The 15,747-nt window shown below is 39.8% G+C and overlaps 2 protein-coding genes across 3 annotated transcripts; one reads left to right on the top strand and one right to left on the bottom strand.

The window, feature by feature from the left end:
- Window positions 1–70: 70 nt before the first annotated feature.
- On the top strand, window positions 71–13,960 carry LOC134196332 (alpha-1,2-mannosyltransferase ALG9-like). 2 transcript variants are annotated; one of them, XM_062665432.1, is made up of 17 exons: window positions 71–202; window positions 948–1,079; window positions 6,675–6,745; window positions 7,079–7,167; window positions 7,227–7,300; window positions 7,366–7,427; window positions 8,626–8,713; window positions 8,768–8,873; window positions 9,306–9,394; window positions 9,464–9,509; window positions 10,501–10,577; window positions 10,640–10,711; window positions 10,773–10,905; window positions 12,188–12,329; window positions 13,447–13,567; window positions 13,624–13,754; window positions 13,822–13,960. In XM_062665432.1, exons 1-17 carry the CDS (start codon window positions 89–91, stop codon window positions 13,919–13,921), a joined length of 1,647 nt encoding a protein of 548 aa, XP_062521416.1. In that variant the 5' UTR covers window positions 71–88; the 3' UTR covers window positions 13,922–13,960. The 2 variants fall into 2 exon arrangements, with proteins under 2 accessions (XP_062521416.1, XP_062521417.1); XM_062665433.1 differs by lacking the exon at window positions 71–202 and adding an exon at window positions 2,567–2,643 and having other exon boundaries at window positions 997–1,079.
- On the bottom strand, window positions 13,860–15,718 carry LOC134196334 (spliceosome-associated protein CWC15 homolog). Its single transcript, XM_062665434.1, has 9 exons — window positions 15,562–15,718; window positions 15,361–15,479; window positions 15,249–15,296; window positions 15,156–15,187; window positions 14,554–14,579; window positions 14,425–14,500; window positions 14,257–14,363; window positions 14,142–14,199; window positions 13,860–14,061 (listed from the first exon to the last, which is right to left on the bottom strand). Exons 1-9 carry the CDS (start codon window positions 15,699–15,701, stop codon window positions 13,990–13,992), a joined length of 678 nt encoding a protein of 225 aa, XP_062521418.1. The 5' UTR covers window positions 15,702–15,718; the 3' UTR covers window positions 13,860–13,989.
- Between the last annotated feature and the right edge of the window lie 29 nt (window positions 15,719–15,747).

Genomic DNA, 15,747 nt, shown 5'->3' with positions numbered 1-15,747 from the left:
GCGTGCCAGCTTCGCTCGTTTCGCGTGCGTTAGGCGCTTAGTCACGTGATAAGTGAAATGGTATCCGAGGCTAGCCGCAGCTCTACACATGTGGTCGTTTGGGGTTTCTGATGCTTTTAGGCTACTCGTGGCTGCACGACTACTTGCTGCGTTTTTCAGCAATATATCTGATTGTGATGAGACGTTCAATTACTGGGAGCCCGTAAGAGGAAACTAAATCAAGAAAATTTTAATAAAATCGTATATTAATTAACAATAGTACAATAGTAGCGTTGTACAAGCTGTGTCGTTCAGCTCAACGTTTGGAACCTTGCAAATTGATTTATTAATATTAATTAGGTAATTAATGTGAATGTAGTAGATGGTATACACTAGTGTGTATAATATTTAATAATTATAGTTACTACCATGGTTACGTGATGTGCGACCAGTCACGAGCGCGTAATATTTAGATGGTGTATATGATGTATTGTTCGGCAAGTGTGCAATAAGTTACTTACGGTTGATGTCACACTCCACTTATATACACATCACGTGACCATAGTATACAGCAAACTATTCATATGATAACCTATGCTTATTATTATAATTAAATATTTATACTGCGACAATAGATATAATAAATCGCCTCAATACTAACTCTAATACTATCTCAGGTCAAAAGCAAGAGAAAATCAAACTCAGACATAACGACTCGAGATTTGTCCGATTCAAAGTGTTAATGTATTTGTAATAATTGAAGCAACCGAGATGTATCTACAACATCAGTTAGTCTTGTGCTGTCCTATTCTGCAAATTACTTACAAGGCAGACACAATGTGAATGGCCTGTTAGCACGTCCATCTGTTTGCAGGTGTAGATATGCACTTGCACTTTATCATTAGTTACATTATAGCATTTTACTCAATTTTTAATTTTTAGTTTAATTTATTTGTTTGTTTTGTTAGACACATTACTTGATGTATGGAACAGGATTTCAAACATGGGAATACTCACCGGTATTTGCAGTTCGTTCGTATGCCTATCTGCTGATGCATACAATTCCTGGTGAGATTATTCGTCTCCTGACCGACAACAAGGTATATAGATAAATATGTGCTGTTGATTTAATTGACCTTATTATTGTATTTCCTTGCTTTGTTGCCTGTCTATGTGACTTGAGTGTGATTTTCAATCGTTTTGTAGTCTAATGGGTACTTGAGCGTGACAGTAGGCAAGTTTTTAGTTGGCCAGGAAATTTGAGTTTATATGGATGTAGCGTCCAATCTGACTGGTCTGGCCATGGCCAGCTGGTTTTGGGAAAATCCACTTTCGCCAGGCGCTGGCATCAACTTTCATTTAAGGGTATAGCCAATTAAATAAGTAATATATTTGGAGAAGTTTGTGTCAGCCGTGCGTTTTCTAGACATCAGTACTGCATAGAGTGACTTCTGTGTCATGAGAGGCAGTAGGGCCAGAGTCCCAGCTAGTAAGTGAGGCTAAAATGTGCAGTAATGCATGGATGTTCAAGGTTGCTAAGAGGTGCACAACATTGCCCCACCTACTCAGACCGATCATCATTGGCTTTCTATGCCCTGCCCCTGGTTTAGCATTATAATGATTCCTGTAGAGATACTGTAATACAGTATTGGGTTTTGTGTGACTAGATTTTTGTTGAGCTAACGCTAATCAATTTATAACTTTTGAGACACAGGCAAACCCACACATATGTCTAATTGGTAATCATGCTGATATGTGGATAATCACATTTAGTTTGTGGTTTTGTTTTTATTATAATTAAATTATTTATTTACATTATTTTGTGTCTACAACATTGCCAATTTGAAAGTTTATTGATATTAAAAATGTTGACTTTTGTATGCTTGCATGTTGATATCTACATTTTTAAAACAGCAATATAACAAACAATTTTTGTTAGTTTAGCATGCTCATATACTATACAACATTGAGATCAAGACACATCATCATAGCAAATTATTTATGATCAAGAGAAACATCAATGATAAAACGGCAATTAGTAGTACAGGGGTGTAACAGAGGGTTGGCTTGGCCCAACCAGTTTTGGAAAAATGGATTTTTGACAGCAGACAATTGTTGCAACTTTTGGTTTGGGTATAGATAATTAAATATGTTATTTATAAATATATTTATTTAGAGTAAGTAGCAAAGACAAAGTAGATAGTATAGATCTTCAAGTTGCCAGTTTGTGGCACATTCAGAGCACAGACTAGGAACTAGATAGTGCACGCTAGTTGTGCTTTGTGTTATGCCCAGACCTGCCAACCTACTGTAGCTGAATCAAAATCTGTGAGTTTGTAGGAAAAATGCCGGAGAATGCGTGAGTTTAAAATTTTACAATAGCAATTTTACAATTTTGCAAAAACGCTTACAATAGCATTAATATCAATAAATAAATTTATATTGTAATAATTGTTAAATAATATATAAATAATATCTAATTATTAAGATTTAAATATTTTCATGCCCGGTTGGAGTAGAAGCCATTAATTAATTTAATTTTAGTGCAACAAAAATGTATAACCAATTGATTAATGTGCTTAATTAGCGACACGCAGCATCAACACCAATTGGATATTAGAAAGAAGAATAGGAAAAACACGTCTTACAAGAAGAACGTCGAAGGTGATGTTGAAGATGTACTACATTTATGTTACGAGGCAGATAGGCTCCAAGCAGACCTGCCTAAGTTTGGTGCTGTAGATATCAATTCGTTTCCAGTCATTCCACTAGAAGAGGTTGACTGCTGTAATTTACTGGCTAAGGTGTCAGCTAATCTTAATAATGAAGTGGAAGGTGTGGTTGGTAGGCTGTCCGAGCAAGTCAGCCTTTGTGAGAAGAAAATAAAAGAATTAGGAGAAGTAATTACAGATGGTAAGAAATCACAAGTTTGTAGAAGCTATTCAGAAGTTCTGATGGTTTCATTTGTACAAAATTCAAATTCGGTGCAACCACAGTCTGGAGGTATTGATGAGAAGAAGGGTGATGAAGTAGTGAAAGTAATAGTTTCGATATTATGGATAATGATCAGCAATGGAGATTAGTAGATCGTCTAGCTTCGACGAAGAAACATTAAAGCTGTAGTGGGTTCCAGCAAAGAGGTGTCATCTCGGGCAGGTGTGGAAAGGAGGCGGGACACATGGGACATTTATGTTGGAAATTTGGACGAAGATGTTACTGAATTACAAATTGTCAAATACCTGAAAGATAGGGTGTGGATGGGAAAATGTGTTTTTTGTTACCATCAAGAATACAAGGTACAAGGAGTGCAAGAGTGAGAGTCCCATTAGAGTTTAAGAATAGAGTATTGAAGTCTAATTTCTGGCCAGAGCACGTCAAAGTCAGATCATGGGTATTTCGACCAAAAAAGTCTGTTTCTGAAAATGAAAACAATCAATATGAAGATGTCAACTAATCTAAAGGTATCTAGTTTTAACTGTAGAGGGTTCAAGTCGGCAGCTGACTGTATTTCAGATTTGTTCAAAGAAGTGGATATACTTGCTGTGCAAGAACATTGGCTTCTATCTACAGAGCTGGGTAACTTAGCTTCTATTAATGAAGAGGCTTTTTATTCTGTGGTGTCTCCTATGGAGATGGATAAAACTGTATTGGGAAGGCCATTTAGTGGAATTGCAATATCGTGGCATAAACGTTTTTATCAGTTTGTTTCTACTATTCGAACTGCTTCGGACAGAATGGCTGCAATCCGGATTACTACAGATCTAGGAACTATACTTATTATTTCTGTGTACATGCCAGTTGACTATGGTGATGAGCAATCATTAGAGGATTACATCACTGAAACTGGTTTTTGGGAGGCCTTTTAGAGTCAAATGATTGTGATAGTGTTATGATACTGAGAGACTTCAATACTGATCTTTGCAAAGGCACGAAGCGTTTTTCAGGACGACTGGCTACATTTATGTCAGAGTTCAACCTGACAGCTATTGGCATGGATGTTACTGAAGCGAATACTAAGAATACATGGCACAGTTTAGATTTCCAGACTCGATCATGGATTGAGTACTTAGTCTCTGAAGGTTTGAAAAAACAATTATAGATTTGAGATAAGGGAGGACGGTGGTTATTTATCTGATCATTGGCCTATTGTCATGTCAACGAGTGTGGAAGTAGATGGTAAGATTTCAATACTAAAGAACAAGTCTGTTGGTAAGAAATTTTTCTGGAAACAAACAACAATGGATAGTTTGGTGAGGTATAAACACTGTGTAGAACTGGAACTAAGTAAACTACCTATGCCAGTAGAAGCTGCTGTGTGCAATGAACCTGAGTCTTGTGGTCATCATCACGATATTCAAGAATATCTTGACGCCATATGTGGAGCTTTGCTGAGATCTGGTAAATTATGTACACGGAAAGGCTCAGGTAGAGGAACAAGTAAATTGGGTTGGTATGATGATTTCAAGAAATCACAGCAGCAGGCTAGAAATGACTTTTCTAAATGGAAATGTGCTGGTAAGCCCAGAGATGGTGAATTATACAAAGCAATGCAGAATTCTAGAAAGATATTTAAAAATCATTTGAAAAATAGAAAACGAAAGGAACAAGAATGTTGGTGGGAAAGTTTGGCCATACTGATTCGTTTTGGAAGAAAGTACGAGGAAGAAAATACGAGGAAGAAAGTACGAGGAAGAAAGTATGAAACACAGCTTTCATACAAATCGTATGTCTGACAGTGAAATGATGGAGTGCTTGAAGAAACAATTTAGCCAAATTATCAACAGTCAATCACATAATTCTATAGATAGAGAGCATCAGATATTTGAGACAAATCTAGAACATCAAATACAAACATCAAAACTACCATGGTGGTGTATTGAGATACATCCTAAAGAGGTTGAAATAGCATTTCGTCAACTGAAAGTAAGAAAATCTGCTGGACCTGATGAAGTAGAGTCAGAACACCTTAGGTATGGTGGCTTTGAATTAGCTATCCACATGAGTGCAGCCTTTACTGCTTGCTTAAAACATTCTGTAGTCCCAACTCAATTTTTGGAGTCTTATGTTTTCCAGTCATTAAAGATAAACACGGTGATGCCAGTGATCCAGACAATTACAGAGGAATAGCCATTTCGTCAACAATATCAAAAGCACTGGAACTAATAATGCGTGACAAGTTGCATGGTATACTAATGTCTAGTCAACAACAAGTTGGTTTCAAAAAGGGTCATGGATGTTCAGATTGTTCCTTTGTTTTGAAGGAGACTGCCGAGTACTACCTATCAAATGGTAACAAAGAAGTATATGTGTGTGCTCTTGATCTATCAAAAGCATATGATAAAGTTTCCTTTTATTGTCTGTTTAACAAGTTACTGGATAGAGGTGATCCTGTATACTTGGTTAAATTCTTGCCAAGTGGTATTCATGTCAAAAAATGAAAGTTAAGAGGAACAACCACTGTTCTTCACATTTTGGCGATGGAAATGGAGTATGACAAGGGAGCGTTTTGTCTTCATCTTTGTTCAATCTCTATTTATCTAGATTATCTTTTGACACAGCTTAGCTTTTCTGGTGTCGGAGCTAAAATAGCAGGTCTGTACCTGGGGTGCTTGACTTACGCAAACAGCATAACACTAGTGTCTCCAAGTGTTGCTGAACTACAACATCTGCTAGATATATGTGCTGAGTATACGAATGAGCATCATCTGATATACAACACCAAAAAGAGTGTCGTGATTACATTCAAGCAGAGATGATGGAAATACTCTAGTGAGTTAGACGTTTTTCTCAATGGCAATAGATTACCAAACAAGGAGGAAATAACACATTTGGGCGTCGTTGTGAATGATTACAGTATGGTACAGAGCACATTGGAGGCAAGAAAAAGAAAATTTTATGCTGCTGTGAATGGTGTCATTAGCCGACTTCGTGGAAGTTGTTCCAAATATAGTGTGTGGATGAAGATCATGGAAAGTCAACTATTTCCAGTTCTCACATACGGAAGTCATTTGTGGAACTTTGAAAGAAATCTAGTAGAGATGTCTGTTGACACAGCGTATCGAAAAGGTATTTGTCATGGGCTTGGTATGAGACAAAGAGACTCTATAGTGGAAAGAATTCCAGACTTTGTTAAGGCATCTCTTAAGATGAAAATATTACAGGCTAAATTCCTTAAATGGGCCACAGAATCAAGAAATGAACTTGTAAGAGGACTGGCACTGCTAATAGTTAGACGTAGTTATCAGCTGTGGTGATATGACTCAGTCAGACCAAGTATGTATGAAGGAGCTGGATGAAGAGAGGGACCAGCGCACATAGAAATTGATATCCGGATATCAAGTAGAACAGGCATTTTCATTATTTTAGTCACACCCACAAATGGTCAGAATGTGGGAGATTTGATGCCAAATCTGGGTAGGTGGGAGAGGGTCGCAAATGCAGGAGAGTCAGCATCTTTGTATACCCACCTTTATACTAGGGACATTGTGCATTTTTATGTGTTTGTTGGAGTATATAGAAAGTAACAAATTGATTTACAACAAGAGATTTTAATTAATACCAGGAGTAGTGTTTTTATTCTTCATGGCCTGCTGTCTTATTGTTGTTTAATGGCATAATTTTTGTCTCTGATTGAACATATTATATACACCTGGTTGAGTATTGTGTGTGTTCTTTAATTGAATGTTCTCACTTAGATTGCAATTTTCTATGGCGTACGTTGCTGTCTCGGTGTGGTGAGTGCTTTATGCGAAACATACCTTTACAGGTAAAACATGCATGCAACTGCCTACTTTGTGACTGGCAAATTTAGGTGAAGGATTTGTGTGTACATATTCGTGTGATCCATTGCAAGCAAAGTACCATTGCTCATATTGCCTATGTTGTGGCCACGCTATACGAGATGGTTGTATTAAAAAGATTTTTAAATTGTCTGAGTGTTTATGACAGTATCTGGATTAAATCTGACATCATGTTGTTGTGTGCATTTTGGTTAGTATTTAAATAGGGATTGTGGTGCCAACGTCACTCTTTTTGTCTCACTCTTTTTGTCTCAACGTACCATTACCATCTAGGTAGCGACATTGAGTCTCTGTTATAGGTCTGTTTTGCCAGTTTTTGGTCGTTCTGTTGCTCGACTCTTGCTGGCATTTCTGCTATTTGGTAGTGGAATGTTTATATCGTCCACTGGTGAGTGTTGTTGTATACTTCGACGAACGCCATTGGATGTTAGTAGTGTCTGTGTCTAGCATATCTTCCAAGTTCGTTTTCCATGTACTGTGTCATGGTGTCGACTGGAGCATGGTTAAGTGGGAACCTACCGGTAATACATCGACTTCATCTGTTTCTGCCTGTGTTTCTATTTGATGGTGTCGTGTTCTTGTGCAGTTAGCTGTGTTTGCTATTGCTATGGCAACCATAATTGGATGGCCATTTGCAGCAGCACTCGGGTACGGTATTATTGAATTTTATATTTATTTAGATCGAGATCTTGTGTGATTTTGGTTGGTGTGGTTATGGTTTTCTATGTAAGTAATTACCGATAGTATTATTTGTACAGACCTTTGTCAATTTATTTTATGCAATGATTTTAATGCAAAGGTAGAATACTAAATTACCCGATTTGCGTATGATCTCTGTGGAAGTTGCTGGGATGATAATTTTATTGCACACAGTATTTAGAATGAGTTGACGTTTGGAGAACCTGATGCAAATTATGTAACACTAGAAGAGAGATTTGGACATATGTGTCTTTTACAAAAATTAGTGTGCAAGAAACATATCTCCATGGAACGGCGTCAATCCTACGGTGTTTACACTCTCAAGGCAAAGACAAAAGTAATCAATATACACCGCATCTCACAATTCACTAGACTATACGCGTAAACTCATTTATTTAGAATAAACGAGGAGCTAACCAACCGTATGTAGCCAGCACAGACTAATAATCCTGTGGTGCTACACAGTAAGTAAAATGCTCGCAAACAACAGTACAGATAGAACTGTTGGTACACTAAGCAATATATAAGATAACTATCTATATCTAAGCTAATCGTAATTACTATGTAATCTATTTCTAACAAGCCATATTTTGAAAGAATGTTTGATTACAGTTTTGACAATATTAGACATGAGATGTTGTTGGTGTTTTGTTGGAATGTTTAGTAGGTGAAAGAACTGTTGGAGACCAATGATGTTGATAAATCCTCTAGAACCAACTTCATTGTTGATCTGCTTGCATACAAATCCTTGCTCTTTGATGGTATTGACCAGTTCCGCGTATCTACTTCTTTGCGTAGACTATTGTATTGGAGGGATGCATCTCACAATACACTAGACTATTTATTGTATTGGAGGGCTGCATCTCACAATACACTAGACTATTGTATTGGAGGGATGCATCTCTTAATGTAAATGCTATTTTTGTTTAACCAACACCTTAATTAATTCAAACACCATACCTGAGAGCTAACTAAAAATAAATGCTGCAGCATTTATTTAAAGAAATGTGGCTAAATCACGAAATTTGTACCACGTCTAATTACAGGTGTGAAATTTTTTAGATGAAACTCTAAAGTGAATTTGTTTAGATATAAAATGTCTGCTATGGTTAATATAACTAATGCACTATCATGTTTGTAATGGTAGATTACCACTGGCTGTGGATATTATTGTTTGCAAGAAGGATGTTTGGGGATTTATTCGATGGTCGTGTCTATCAGCAGTTGCGACTTTGGTACGTAACTGTAGAAATATTAGGACAGCGTCTGTTGTATTTGTAGATTTATAGGTTCCTACTGCTGTTATTGACTATTACTTTTATCGGAAATTTGTTGTGGCATCAATGAACATTGTTCTGTATAATGTGTTTGGAAAAGGTGGACCTGAGTTATACGGTGAGTGCAATAAAGTCAAATAAAGTTACTGTTTAATTAAAATTAAATTAAACTAATATTAACTTTTATTAAATAAATTTTAATTTTAATTTACGTTGGGGATTTGAGTTGTTTTTGATTCAGACTATTATTGCAAACATGAGGCACTCACATTGCATAGTACACACGTGCGCGCGCGCGCGCGCACACACACACACACACACACACACACACACACACACACCACACACACACACACACACCACACACGTGTAAGCATCTATAGTGTTTCTTCACCAGCATCGTATTGCAGAGCACTCTTGCTGGGGACATGCACACACAGCAATGCAACAAATGGGAGGGAACGTAGTCAAACTTGACTCTAAATAATTGATCCATGATGACTAGTCTAGGTATTAAAGCTAATTGTTTTTCACTGTTTATAAATTGTAGGAGTCGAACCTTGGACGTATTATTTTGTGAATGGATTCTTGAATTTCAACATTGTCTTTCTACTTGGCATGATGAGTGCTGTCATCTGGGTAAGTTGTGATGGTCTAGTTTGATCACTACTTAAAGAATTGTTGGGCCAAGAGACAGTTATTGTTCAGGTCATTCATCTTGTGTCAGTGAGACGTCAAAAGTCAGTCTCTGATGGTAAGTTGTTTATAGATTTGCATGCGCATGTTGTGGATAACATAACCAATAGACATGTAAGCCTATGATTACACAAAATTTGTTTTTTTTGTTGTCATAAGGAACTACTGGTAGTTGCAACTGATTCTCTTCTAGTTGATAAATTTGCTTTCTAAGAATGGTGTTGTCATCACAAACAGTGCCTTGTGTGTAGTTGTTGTTGATCTTTTTGTGTAGACATTACAATTGGTCAGAGATCTAGGTCTTTTAGTATGGAATGTGTCTATGGGCTGGTGACAGACAGTCCATTTGTAACTTCAACTGGTATCCACTTGTACACAGTATATGTAGAGGTTAGGGTACGATTAGCTTGCCACTTGGTTTTTACCAGGACTTGTATCATGTCACGTGGTTTTTGACAACCCTGATTGGTCGATACAGCGGGTACAAATTGTTTTGCGCTGATACCCTACTGCTGTCAGTGGAAACGCGTAGACCCTACCATTGCTATGATCAACAGCACCACACAGCTGGTTTCAGTAATACGCAGATGATTTGATATGCCTCTAATGAGCTACTAAACAGTAAATGCATTTAGACTCCGTCTAATTAGTTACAGAAGGGTTACTGACAAACAGGTAATAAAGATTTATGTACTCACAGCTTAAAATGAACGGTAATTCAAACAATCAATGACCTTGCAGGATACAAATCACTTATCATATGGGCGAATCTCGGATATGCCAAGATTAATTAATTAATTAAACAAGTTCAATGAGTACAAATCGTGTCATTATGTGTAACTTAGTGGCTAAGTTTATGATTGCTGAGACAACCAGTTTAGTCGCTATACAAAACAGTGCATTTCGATGCAACTAGACTGCAACTTGAACAGTGATCTGTCTAACAAACATATCTGGCCACAACCAGAACACCAAAAATCCTACTGGACTGTCTCTGCTACTGATTCCTATCGTCAACAATGAAAACTGCCAACACTGGTGTTTTGCAGGTGTGACCAGTGCTTCATGGAAATGCCTGGCTCCACTTTATATTTGGATTGCAATTTTCTTCACAAGACCTCACAAAGTAATAATACACATAAAGTCAGTAGATTCACCCGTTTTCAGGTTGTAACAACTCTGTTACAGGAAGAACGGTTTCTTTTCCCTGTCTACCCTTTGATCTGTCTTGCTGCTGCTGTCTCTCTTCACAACCTCTTGGTATTGAATTTTGAAGGTCAATGTTTGCTTTCACGGGTTCCTTATATTGTGTGACGTGTAGGAAGTATTGGATAAAGTGGGTCGGGCATGGCAATTGCTAAGACCATTTTTGTCGTCACTTCGGGTAGTGAAGTATGCTGTTGTTACAATGTTCGTTCTGTTGTCGATATCAAGAAGCTTGGCTTTGTTCAAAGGTATTGTCTGATATTGTTGTTGTCTGTTACACCTTACAACATGATACAGATAGATATTTAATAGTAGTGCCATTATGCTGTAGGTAAGCAGGTTTTCTGGGTACCTTTAATTAAATGCTCTATGCTGCTTTGGGACCAAACTTTGAATGTTGCCATTTAATGCATATGATTATGTCAACATCAGCTTGCCCGAGCTGTGGCTGTATCCTTAGTGTAGGACAACTAGTCAGTGTCAACTAGCAATTTTAGCTGGCCATGGTAGTAGTAATTATTAGTGTCTTCTGGTTCTGCTCGTGATCAAGACAGAAACATAGAGGATGATTGCAATACAAGAGGTTATAGACTAGGTTGCTAGTGATTGGAAATACAAGCAGGAATACACACACACACACACACACACACACACACACACACACACACACACACACACACACACGTATGTATATATGTATGTATGTATAAGTTTGATAGCCGGCTAGACCAGACGAGGCTAAAATTTGGGGTACAGGCGTAACTCGACATGGGTAAGGACATAGGCAGGGTGGCATTGACCTTCACCTTCAGTCGGGTCCCCTTTTGGGGGTGCACGTAGAATGACACTATGCTGTTCGCCTTTCAAGAAGGAGACTGAATGCCCCTGATAGACTCAATTTGAAGGAAGTTCCGTTATGTCAACTCAATCTCATGGCGTAGTTTTGTTTTTCTCATAACTAAGAATGCAACGTCCACTTTAAAATTTCAATAAATTCATTGTTTGTTCACATGCCATTGTTATGTCACTTAAACATCACACTATGTCACCAAATTTAAACTGTACATTTCTGAACAGGAATAATCTAACCTGCCCGTGCGGAGAACGGGCCAGTGAGCTAGTTATACATATTGCTATCACATTTAGTGTTAGCTTGTTTAGAATTCATAGTAGCTTGATATTGTTTCATTGAAATCTTAACACCCAACCCCCCCCCCCGAAGCTGAGTAATATAGAGTGAGGACCATGTCTGTGTTAGATATACTGAAACATGCAACATCGTCTTATACTCAGTACATCTGTGTAAGGTTTGTACGTACACATATGTACATACATTATACGTACATAACATTCATGGCAGCCCCACCATGTTATCAGTGTTGCCACCACAGCAAGGATAATTTATACACACACCATTTTCTCTCCTTCTACGTTTGCTTCTGTTGGTGCAAGAGATTCAGATTCGTCTGTTGACATGTGGTGTGCATGATCTAGGAGACTGATTGAGTCTGACTGTGATTGATGTTGCAGGGTACCATGCACCACTGGAATTGTATGGTCAGTTATACAAGCATACGCAAACAACTCAACTGTCACAAAACCGGCCCTACAACGTCTGTATTGGCAAAGAGTGGTACAGATTCACTAGCAACTTTTTCGTGCATTCGGACAGGTACGTTACTCATTTCAATTCGTATCAATTGGTACCCCTTAATGTCTATACATGTACATACAGAGGCATACACGGTCCACCACATGGAATAGTAACGTGTGGCAAAGCATGTGCAAGCAAAAGTGGGCCTGGAGAGGAGGCTAAAAATCTTATTATCTCTAGTGTATTAGTTTACACTGTATAGCTACGATGGATCTAGTTATGTGTGAGATCTATGAGGGCTGGTCACTTGCTTGCATGATGCACGTTTGTCAAAATGGGAGAATGCACGTTAGGCCACTCGAAGAAATAGTAGTTTCTGGTCCGCCCACATGATTTTTTTGTCTCAGATCAAGAAAAATTATTATTATGTATCGTTATGCCCCTCCTGATGGGCAATTGGGATCTTTACCCCCATCTGGGCGTCCACCAACCCGGCAGGTGAGCCTAGCAGGGTACATGTTTCTGTTTGGCGATCAATGACTAAGGGAGGAGGGAGGGGATGGGATGGGAGGGGAGGGAGAGGGGAGGTTGAGGGAGAGGGGAGGTGGAGTTAGAGGGGAGGTTGAGGGAGAGGGGAGGCGGAGGGAGAGGGGAGGCGGAGGGAGAGGGGAGGCGGAGGGAGAGGGGAGGCGGAGGGAGAGGGGAGGCGGAGGGAGAGGGGAGGCGGAGGGAGAGGGGAGGCGGAGGGAGAGGGGAGGCGGAGGGAGAGGGGAGGCGGAGGGAGAGGGGAGGCGAAGGGGTAGGCGGAGGGAGAGGGGAGGCGAAGGGGTAGGCGGAGGGAGAGGGGAGGCGAAGGGGTAGGCGGAGGGAGAGGGGAGGCGAAGGGGTAGGCGGAGGGAGAGGGGAGGCGGAGGGAGAGGGGAGGCGGAGGGAGAGGGGAGGCGGAGGGAGAGGGAGAGGGAGAGGGGAGTGGAGGGAGAGGGAGAGGGGAGCGGAGGGGAGTGGAGGGAGAGGGAGAGGGGAGCGGAGGGGAGTGGAGGGAGAGGGGAGTGGAGGGAGAGGGGAGTGGAGGGAGAGGGGAGTGGAGGGAGAGGGGAGTGGAGGGAGAGGGGAGTGGAGGGAGAGGGGAGTGGAGGGGGAGGAGGGGTATGTTGTCCCTACATAACGTCAATTGCATAAATTATTGTGTTCATAGAATCCAGGTGCAGTTCATTCGTTCGTCGTTCAGAGGTCAGTTGCCGAAGCACTACGGCCATGCAACGTGGATTATGCCATCTGAAATGAATGACATGAACAGAGAAGAGCCGGGACGTTATGTAAGCGACACACTAAAACGTGTACTAATTGTGCCGAGGTATTGATTGTGTTGCAGGTTGACGTGTCAAAATGTCAATATATTGTTGACTGGGATAACAGGGCGGCGTCGGTAGACGAGCCGAACTACTCTCTAGCTACTACAGAATGGAAGGTAGTCGCTTCTGCGCCGTTCTTGGATGCCGGCAGGTTATTACAACGACAAAGTCACAAATCGTGTTTGCACAGTCTTCACATTGCATCGTTTTTCACACAGATCGAGCTCTCTGTATCGAGCGTTTTACGTGCCAGGCCTTTCAGAAGACACCACGGTCTATGGGTCTTATAATCTGTTACAGCAGATAACTGCGCAATGAACAAGTGTTTGATACAAATTATCTCTACGCAGTCTAATATCAACAAGACCAGTCCAACTTATGTTCGGCTACTTGATGTATTTTTCCATAAATTTTTTGTGAAACTCCGACCGAAGCATGTCATTGATGAAATGCTTTTGCTGCGCACAACACACACACACACACACACACACACACGCACGTTTACAACAGTTCGATGTGATTGAAATCAATTGCTTACGACAGGTTTATCGTCCAATCCCTTTGCACAGTTCTTGAATACAACATCGTCATCCCATCTAAAAAGCCATAGACTCATAGGTTGAGGTGTCAACACTGCCTCGCATAGTCTCTACCTCTGCTTAACTTTAAAACTTCCCGAAGTCTGTGGATTGAGGAGCGGATTACCTCTCATGATGTTTTCTGTTCGTATCTGTTCGTCTTCTTCTTTCTTCTCTCTTTCCTATTATAGTATATCTAATTATGATGACGAATTCGATACCAAAACGATCACGTCGTCTTACTTTTCTAGCCTCCTCTTCGGCTCTTTCGTTCTTTATTTTCTGTAGTTCTCGTAGCAGTTCTGCTGTGTCGTCGTCACTGCCACACAAAGGTTGACAAAATCGTGACACATACAGAAACGCGACACTTACCTATCTCCGGATTCGTCTTCATCTTCCTATAGTGAGACAAACATGTGAATAGACCAAGTAGCAGAGTAATTATGTTTACTACGAAATTCCCTACTCTGACATTTCAATGAGTGTGAGAGTGTCAACCTCTACCAAGCAGCTTAGTTACCTCCTAAAGCCTCTAACAACTGTTTCCATGGCAACTATTAGAAAGACTTTTGTGTTCACCTTTTTAGCATGTATGAATATGCTGTTCAAATGACAATGGACTAATCCCAAAAACTAATCAATTGTTCTATCATCCCGCCAAATTTCATCAAAATCCATTAACACGTTTTTGAGTAATCCTGCTCACAAGCCAACTAACAAACCAATGCTGATGAAAACATAATCACCTTGGAGGAGTTAATATTAAATAATTATATATCCTGTCAATACAAACCTGCACGACATTTCCAACTATTAGTTCAAGCACTACTTTACCTATTTATAACATCTCTAGCATCAACACTAACAGTTTCAATATTGCTACACTGTACTGTGTTTGCCTTGCTGTTTAGTTGTATATATATTAATACCGGACTTTGTGTATATGCCACTCTAAACCATTCGACTTCACTTACATCATCGTCTAAATCATCAGCGTCCTCATTTCCTAGAGACACACGCAAGACTTGCTCACATCAAAGACTTCACGAGAGTACAATATTATATACCAGTCGTCTGTGATGGTTCGATTCTTGGTCTCTTGGAGGCACTAGACTCTACACAATACCATCCCGAAACCTTGATATTGAAAACAAAACGTTTGTTTGTATGTTATCAAACCTACTGCTACTTTTCCACTGTCCTTCGTTCGCTCGCGAGCTGCTGCTCTTTCTCTCTCCTCAAGATGACGTCGGAAGTCACGTGACCTCAGTTCTTCGACCGTGCCCTGCCCGCGTTCTCTAACGAATAAAAATACACAAAAATAAGAATTCTACTCACGACCGATCGTCGTAATAAAATAAGTAATAATCATCGCGCTACCTCGTCTTCAACTTGAGCTGTCCGGGCAAATCTCTACTCGAATAGTGTTTCGACAGAGCGGACAAATCGGATAGGCCACCTTCGCCTTTTGCCTGCCCGCCACGAGCCGGTTCAAACGTTGGACGAGCAGCTGTCGTCATATCGATGCAAAAAGAATGCTGACCTCTCTGCGCATGCTCACGTATA

This window comes from Corticium candelabrum, chromosome 21, assembly GCF_963422355.1.
Source record: "Corticium candelabrum chromosome 21, ooCorCand1.1, whole genome shotgun sequence".
Lineage (NCBI taxonomy): Eukaryota > Metazoa > Porifera > Homoscleromorpha > Homosclerophorida > Plakinidae > Corticium > Corticium candelabrum.
The sequence above is the reverse complement of the archived record's forward strand: the minus strand, read 5'-3'. Positions and strand labels throughout refer to the sequence as shown.